The sequence below is a fragment of the Arachis ipaensis genome, chromosome B1, assembly GCF_059453495.1.
Source record: "Arachis ipaensis isolate K30076 ecotype BB chromosome B1, ASM5945349v1, whole genome shotgun sequence".
In the NCBI taxonomy this organism is placed as follows: domain Eukaryota; kingdom Viridiplantae; phylum Streptophyta; class Magnoliopsida; order Fabales; family Fabaceae; genus Arachis; species Arachis ipaensis.
The window spans coordinates 2,259,490-2,268,426 of record NC_142436.1 but is presented as its reverse complement, the minus strand read 5'-3'; the positions used below and the strand labels follow the sequence as shown (position 1 = coordinate 2,268,426).

At 28.0% G+C, this 8,937-nt stretch overlaps 1 protein-coding gene across 1 annotated transcript; it reads right to left on the bottom strand.

Annotated features, from left to right (window-relative positions):
* Nucleotides 1-1,445: 1,445 nt before the first annotated feature.
* LOC107644144 (uncharacterized) lies at nt 1,446-8,547 on the bottom strand. The gene is made up of 11 exons (XM_088502416.1): nt 8,438-8,547; nt 8,316-8,341; nt 7,153-7,346; nt 6,084-6,126; nt 5,893-5,950; nt 5,740-5,785; nt 5,544-5,642; nt 4,501-4,569; nt 3,954-4,113; nt 3,227-3,354; nt 1,446-2,682 (listed from the first exon to the last, which is right to left on the bottom strand). Exons 2-11 carry the CDS (start codon nt 8,326-8,328, stop codon nt 1,621-1,623), a joined length of 1,872 nt encoding a protein of 623 aa, XP_088358542.1. The 5' UTR covers nt 8,329-8,341; nt 8,438-8,547; the 3' UTR covers nt 1,446-1,620.
* Between the last annotated feature and the right edge of the window lie 390 nt (nt 8,548-8,937).

The following is an 8,937-nucleotide window of genomic DNA, read 5'->3' as shown; positions in this document are numbered from 1 at the left end:
TATTCGAACCAAACCAAACCGATTAAGAACGGATTGTTCGGTTCGGGTAATTGGGTACCCGATGACTTTAAAATTCATAAAAAAAAAATCAAATTTTTTTCTTAAAAATTCAACAAGTACAATAAATATGTAACATCAATAGAAATAATCCAAACATGTTAAATACCAAATACATTAAAAACTAAACTCATTAAAATCCAAACATATTAATAGTGATTATTTTTGTCTAATAAAAAAATCATATATATTTTTTATTTTTTTTATTTAATTAATATATGATCGGGTTTGCGGGTTGGTTCGGGTTTCGCACTCCTAGAACCGATACCGAACCAATCACTAGCAAAGATAATCGGTTTGGTTTGAATTGGACCCGATTATCCGTTGGTTCCAGAACCAATTTAATTAGTTTGGTTCGATTCGGATTTGACAGATAATCGGGTACCCGCTATTCGTGCTCTCTATCACTAAACCAATTTAAGTCGGTTAGATTGGCCCCATTTTACTATCTAAATTATTGTCTACAATCATAGAATAAGATAGTAATAGAGATGAAAAGTAAATAACAAATTTGGTTCCAAAAAATATGGACCACAAAATAACTTGCTAAAAAGATTTACTTTATTTATCAAATTGAACTAGTTAGCAAATATTAACGGAGTTTTTTATACAGGATATTAGTTAATAATTTGTTCAATTTGTCAAACAAAATAAGTATTTGAGGAATAATCATTTTATTGTTCACATTTTTTATGGATTATTTTATTAAATTTTGTATCTTTAATTAAGATACCAAAATAATTATCTACTCAAAATATATTTCTTTGTTGAGGAATTTATCTCATTTTCTTAATATAAGCAACTTTAAACAAACACACGAGTTGAAGGGCTGTCAAACGGGTTAGTCCGGCTCATTTAGACCTGTCCCGTTAAATTCGTGGGTTAAATAGGCTGAACCGTTTAAGTCCGCTTTATTCGCGGGCCATAATTTTTCAGCCCGGACCATTTATGGTCAGTCTGTGGGTTAAACAGGTCAGTCCGTTTATTCTTTTATTTTATTTTTTAAAAAATATTTTGACAAAAAATATTATTTTTAGGTCAAAAATCTTTTAAAAAATATTTTTTTTAGTTGATGGGTCGAATCGAGAAAAATATGACTAAAAGTGCTACTTTTTTATAAAAAATGTGAAAAAAAATTAAACGGGCCACTCATTTAACCCGTCATTTTTTTGGGTTAATCAGGCTCAGCCCAGCCCGTTTAGCCCGAAATTTAAACGGGCTTAATTTTTGAAGCAAAGTCCGCCCATTTAAATGGGTAAATGGACTGGCCCGATGGATTTGGCCCATTTTGACGGCCCTACGAGTTGTCAAAATAACATCTTTCTACAACAAATGGACACAATTATACAAATTAAAAGAAGCAAATTAAATTAGTCTTTGTATATTTTAAAAGAAATGTAACAAGAGCAATAACTTACTAGCTAGTCTTTCTGATGAACAGACAGCAATATTATCATCCAAATCCAACTACAATAATCTTAAAAGATGTCCAAACTTAGAGCTATTTAGCAATTTATAGCATACCTTAGGATTCATAATGTAACACCCATAAATATGTTTGAGTCAAAGTGACAAGTTGGTATATGGGTCATTGTCCCAAAGAAGATGCAGGGTAGTTGCTTCTTCTCGCTGGTCCACACCAACACCTCCTACTCCTTCTTCATTGTAATTCAATCCACCAATTGAGAGTGAACATGAAACTCCTGCTTCTTGCTTAGGTGGAACCTGAATAGGGGCAATTTGGTAATTTTGCTGCATTCCCATGTTATTAGCAACACCTTGAGGGGATGATGTAGATGGGCCTAACAGGTGTTTAAGATCCATGCTTGGTGAACCCATCAACATAGCTTGGAAACTCATAGGCCCAATTGTGTTTGATGTAGATGGGCCTAACAGGTGTTTAAGATCCATGTTTGGAGAACCCATCAACATAGCTTGGAAACTCATAGGCCCAATTGTGTTTGGTACATTGGAGAAGTGTGTGGCATGTGATCTTATAAGGTTGTTGTTCCTAGGAAAGGACCAATTTGAAACCCTAGGCCCAAAAAAGCTTTGTTGCCATGGTCTTGGTGAGGCCAATAATGATGGTTTTGAAGTGTTGCTACTACCACTTGCCCTAAAATTTGACTCCTTTTTAGCATTTGGGATCACAATTGTAGGTCTCACAATTGTAGGTCTAACAATGGTACTTACATTGTTTTGGCTAGTGCCCTCTTGAAAGGGTCTTGTAAGGAGAGGGAACACATTACCAATTTTGCCCTTAACGTTGTCGCTTTCTGGTTGTTTGTCTTTCTTGACAAAAATCTCGGCCAGGATAGAAGCGGCGCGCTCGTTCCATTTGTTCTCTATGTTCACCGGACGATTGTTGTTATTGTTGATGCTAACATTGCGACTAGCGTTGGTGTTGATGACAGTTATGTTATCTGGACGAGGAAGAGGAGTAGGAGGATTCATTAGCGGGTGGCTGAATCCGGGAGGGGCATCATGGTAATTATTGTCAACATTCTTTTGTTGTTGAAGGCTTAAGGGCTCTAGTTTCTTGGCTGCAACTTTTTTAGCTATTGGTCCCAAATCTTCCACAAACATTTGTAGACTCTCTTTGTAGTTGCTAGGATCTTGAATCAACTGCAATGGCATACATCCATTGTGAATAACTAGAATAAGATTATTTTTTTTTTTTATGATTTTTCAATAGGAATTGGAATTAGCAAAATGATAAATAAATAAATAAAACTAAATGTGACATGGATGAAAATTTTCAACAATTTTGAATTACCTCTTTTTTTTAGAAATCTAAATAAACTTACAAAAACACATGGAGAATTCCAAAACAAAAATCCTAAATATATTTTCAGAGAATTTTTTTTGGCATCTATATCATATTGTTCATCTTAATGAGAAGATTGGTTCAAGAATTTTAAAAATCTTTAAATACTTTCATGTCTTCATTAAACAATGATCGAAATTTACTATCTAAATATTTTAGTAGAATATAATAGAAATTGATTTGTTTGACAAATTAAAAAATAAATTTAATATTTAAAATTTATTAAAAATTAAAGCATTTGATAAAAAATTTTCTAAGAACTGATTTGGGTTTATTGAAAAGAGAAAAACAAAATGATGAATTACTTTAGTAAATGTTTGGGTGAGAAATAATATAACTTACATGAATATTTGACTTGTTAGCTTCCAAATATTCTTTGAAAAGTGATGAGTTGCTGCTTAGAGTTGGAGGGGAATATGTGTCTCTATTGTCTTCTTGAGAAACAGCAGCATTATTGTTTCTCTCTGTCACTAAAGATAGAGAAAATACATTAAATAATAGTTTTTCTTAATCTAATTCAATTAGATTTGATTTACTAATCCTAACTTATCCTTATTATACTTTAGCAAAGGCAAATATTGTCAACCATTTAGTTAAGAATTAAATAATTCAAAGAGTAAAATATATTTTTTGTTTTTAAAATTTTTTAAAAATTTTAAAAATATTTTTAAATTTTATTTTATTTTAATTTTATTCTAAAATTTTTTAATTTGCATCAGAAATATTCCTGGCAGTTAATTTAAAAAAAAAGAATAAATTTAGTAATAATTTTACAAGAACAATTTTGACACAAACAAATCAGACATATATGTCATTTATTATTGTTGGATTGGCTTAAACTTTCTGAACATTTAGTTATCATGAGTATATTTGATGTAAATAGAAAATTTTAAAGATAAAATTAAAGCAAAATAAAATTTAAGAATATTTGTAAAATTTTTGACAAACTTCAGGAACAAAAATATATATTTTACCCTAATTAATTCGAATAATTCAACACGAACAAATGGGGCACATTTTTTTTAATTCGAATAATTAAAAAAAAAAAACACACACACATTTTTCTTACCAATAGGTTTAGAAACACCTGCATTTCGTGGGGTTCTAGGTTGGCCACCTCGTGATTTTCTAATTGATCTTCTCTTGTTGGGAAAATTTTCCCACTCATCATTTTCTTCAGCATTTAGATCCTCAAAAAGTCTCTTAGCACGAACGCTTATAGTTTTAGCCTAGAAGAAATTATGTTTAACAAAACTTGGATCAATTAGGAACTTTATAACAAATAAAATGAGATATCAATATAAATATGTGCATGTTCAAAGAATAAGAATAATATTTTTTGAGTATATACTTAAATAGCTCTTTAAAAAAATTTGGCGTTTGACGTTTACGTTGAGATCTTTGACCTTTGCAAAAATAAAACACATAGATCTTTTTGTCACACTTTTAATGATTTATTTATCCAAATGAAAATAACGAGTCTAATTAATATAGGAACTTATATGTTTTACTCTTGTAAAATTCAAAGATCTCGACATAATAAACGGCCGACGCGAAATTCTTTAAGAAGCTATTTGAATATATACTTATATTTTTTTTATTTGATTTGGTCATACCACTTTATATTGGCTTGAGTTTGCAGGATTGGTGTTCATAGCATTGGAGCACATTAGAAACATATCAAGCTGTTCATCATCATTGAAATATATAGACAAATATTAATTGGGCAAAAAAACAAAAGGAACATTTCATCACTAGGTACTAAATAAATAAACATTTAAAATAAAACAATTTCGATAGCTATAATTAAATTACGATCAAATTTAAACAAGGAAAAGTATATGGAACCAAAAGGTGACCAGTCAAAAAGTAAACAAAACCGTTAAATTAGAATCACTTTTTGAATAATATGTTTGAAAACCGCTCCTGAGATCACGGAGCACAAACCAAAACTCGATTTTTTATGGAGCCCAAACACATTTTGGCTGGTTTTTGGCTGATATGCTTTTGGTTTCTAGCATTGTTGTTTAAACAATGTGCAAACAGAGAGCTACCATTTTTTTTAGAATAAAATATCATTTTGTTTTGTAATAAAATCTAGATTTAACATGCTTAAGTTTCTATATATCAAAGCAATTACTCACATGAAGAATAATTAAATGGTTTAATATTTTAGACTAAATTATTTAACATAATATGTATCAACATCTAAACAATTATTTTTACAGAAAGATGTCTTCGTGTGAATATTTACCGTATATCAAATAGATTATGAAGTTAAACAATGTATAACATTGCATGCATTAGATTTCATCAACAAAACTTTTTTATATCAAATAGGTTCTTAAAAATTGATTATAACATTACTAATTGATATAAAATAATTTTTAAAAGGATTAAATTGATGTTACATGTTAGTATGTTACCTTTCAAAGATCAAATGATTTTTTTTTTTTTTAAATTAGAAACTAATAATAGGAAGTCACATGCTAATTTTCAAAGAACGGTTTAGTTTATTAGGCTTTATATAAATTTGCATCTTAAAGTTGGAAATATAAATACCTAAAAATCACAGATTTGAATCTCACTCCTAATTTAAAAAAAAAACATAAATAACGGAAAATAATAAAAAATTATTAAAAAAATTAAAATTTGAAACCTTGAATTGTTCAAAGGTTGTATACAAATCCTCATGAAGTTTGGCTCTCATGGTACCAAAATCCATTGGCTGCTTAATAATTGGGGAGTGATTCTCAACCTTTCAAAACATGAATCTCAATATTAATAAACTCAAATTAGTGATCAACAAAATGAAAATTGATATCTTAAAATTAATAATACGCAAAATAACAAACCATATCAAGATTAGCTGGCTGTGCAAATAACTCATTCAGATCTTCCCTACACATTCAAATAACTTTGCTAATTAGTTATTTTTGGATGAATAATTCTTTTGAAATCTTTTGTAATAAAATATCTCTTTCTTTCTTTTTTTTTATTCTTTTCACCTTTGTAAGACATCAAGAAGACTTTGAAGTATTTGTTTTTCTGGCATAGTAGATGTCACTGCAAATGCAAAAATGCAAATAATAATAATAATAATAATAATAATAATAATAATAATAATAAATAAATAAATAAATAAATAAGTAAATAAATAATAAATAAAAGAACATGATAATAATATTGATAAATTTACCATTTGTTCTTGAAGAACTTCCTATATGTACCGGTTGTACTTCCTACATAGGTGGAAAAACTGAATAAATAATGGATATTTATACAAATCACCTATATGTGATCATATCAATTATATTTGGTAGAAATTCAGGTGCAGTCACTTTTAGTGAAGTTGATAACTGACAACCGTTAAATGAAAATTTAGTCAAATCAATCAAATTATTTAACGATTCTTAACTATTAACTTTACATGAAGTTGACTGCACTTGAGTTTTCATCGTTATATTATTAGACTCCAAAAAATATCAATTATATTATTCACACATTAAAAGTAAATAGGTTGGAGACTGCATGGAAGGGTGTACTTTGCAAGCTCATACTCATCTATCACATGAGCAATAATTTGCTATCATATTTATACTTTTTTGTTATGTTTTTGTAGAATTTATTTTGATGTAAAAAAGTCATATTTTTTTTTTAAAGTTTTTTCGCTAAGTTGCTATGTCTGCGTATCAGACATATTTCGGGTACGATACTTATTGACACTCGTCTGACACACGTGTCTGCTGTGTCTAACCGTATCTTGATAAAAAAAAATAAAAAATTCTTCTCCAGTCACGCTTGGACACACTTAAATACCACACGTATCAGCGTGTCCAATCTTATTCTTAACATATATTCTTAAAATAAATTTAGAAATAGTATATATTATTATTTATTAAAACAAAAAATATTTTAAATATTTTATATAATTAAAATAAGATATTAAAAATAATTAAAAAATTATTTATGTTTTAATATCAAGAAAAGATAAAAATATCATTACGATTTATCTAAAAAATACTTTATATTTTATATGCATGTGTGTCCATGTGTCGTATAAAATTTTAAAATTCGCGTATCGGCATATTTTATATCGTATTGTATCCTGTGTCAGTATCTATGCATCATAGTAAAAATCACATTTTTTACCTTCAATTTTTTGTAAAGAAAAATATAGAGCCACTATAAATTTTTTTTTACAATACTTTGACAAATGAAGACATGTAAGAATACAAGAATAATGCTAATAAGGAGAAATAGAGTACCTTAAATAGAACACTCTGCTCGTCGTCGTCATCATCATCATCACTTGAATTCATGTCATTCCCTTCATTGATTATAATTCCTTTACCTTTGTTGTGAGAATTGTTCCTTTTTTCTAATACCAGTGCCATCTTTCTTTCTTTTTCTTCTTTCTTCTTCTCTTCTAGAGCAATAATTCTGATACTCCTTCTTCTCTCTGTATTTTTAGTTAAATCTTCAAAATCTCAAATATATACATTTCACAAGATTTTGTATATATTCTATACTTAATTTATAGTATTTAATTAAAAAATATTCTTTTTATTATGTTAACAAAATTTGGGTTAAAAAAAAAACTTACCCTAATTCAAAATCAGAGTATGTCTGTGTTTTCGTTAGTCAGTTCAAAATTTAAAAATTAAAAATTCTTTGCTAAAATATTAAAAATTATTAACAATGTTAATATATTTTGGTCAAATAGTGATAAAACGAGTGCTATGATTAGATCTGATATTGGAACAGTATATAAACGAAATCGATTTTTCAATAAATAAATAATGCAACTCGATAAATCGATCTAATATTATGCGTTTTAGATCGAGTAAGTTGGGTCAAATTAATGAGTAAAATGAATTGAATTCCCACCTAACCTCGTATAATTGGGTTGGTCGGATGTTGAAATGGTAAACGAACAAAGAAAATTGATTTTTCAATAAAAAAAAATAATGCAACTCGATTAATCGACCTAATCTGATGCGTTGTAGATTAAGTAAATTGAGTCAAGCTAATGAATAAAATAAATTGAATTCCCACCTAATCTCGTATAATTAGATTGAATTCGTCTTTTTTAATTTCGTCTGATCTTAATTCATACATGAATACCCATTTAAATACTTTCAATGCTCAAAACTGAAAAATAATAACTATCGAATTTTGATAAAAACAATCAACAAATACATAATGAATGATAAATGTCTAAGATTTCAAGCTGATTTAATTTTAAAACAAATCATATTATGAAGCAATCTTCTAACATGCAAAGAAGGAGAGAGAGAAAAATGTTAGAAATTTGGGAGAAAAAAAAATGGGTATAAAATCAAACAAAATTGAGCAACCACAATTTGAGAGATCTACTAAAAAATAATCATTAATATAAATAATTGGAGAGATGGTAAGGAAGACATACCCATGATGGACATACAGAGCAACAACCTAGTAAGAAATTGAACAAAACAACATCATAAGTTGGTCATAAATTAGAATTTATACCATTTCTAAAATGCAAGAAGTAAAAGGTAAAAAAATTACTAAAAAGCCACTTCTTTTGAAGTCTTAAAATCTTTTTGGATTCACAAAATTTCCAGTCCTCAACATGCAAGAACTTCACTACACATTTAAGCTGGTGAGATAGTATTTGCTTTACATATTGATTTTAGTGGACTCCTTTCAACAATATTTATACTAAAATGAGGTGAACTTGTAATTATATTATGTATACACTAAAATTAATTACATGTATAAAATATATATTAAAATAAGTTAAAATATTATATATATTTATACATAAATATATATTAGTTGATTTAGTAGCTAATTTTTTATGTGCACATAAAATTTATGAAGCAATATTTAGCGCATTAATATAAAGGTTAGAGTAAAGTATTGTTTTTGTCCCCAACATTTAGAGTAAATCATATTTGTGTTCCTAACGTTTAAATCGTTCTATTTGTATTTCTAACATTTATAAAAGTAATTCAATGTTATTCTACTGTCAATTATACTAACAAATCAGATCATATTTTTTCATT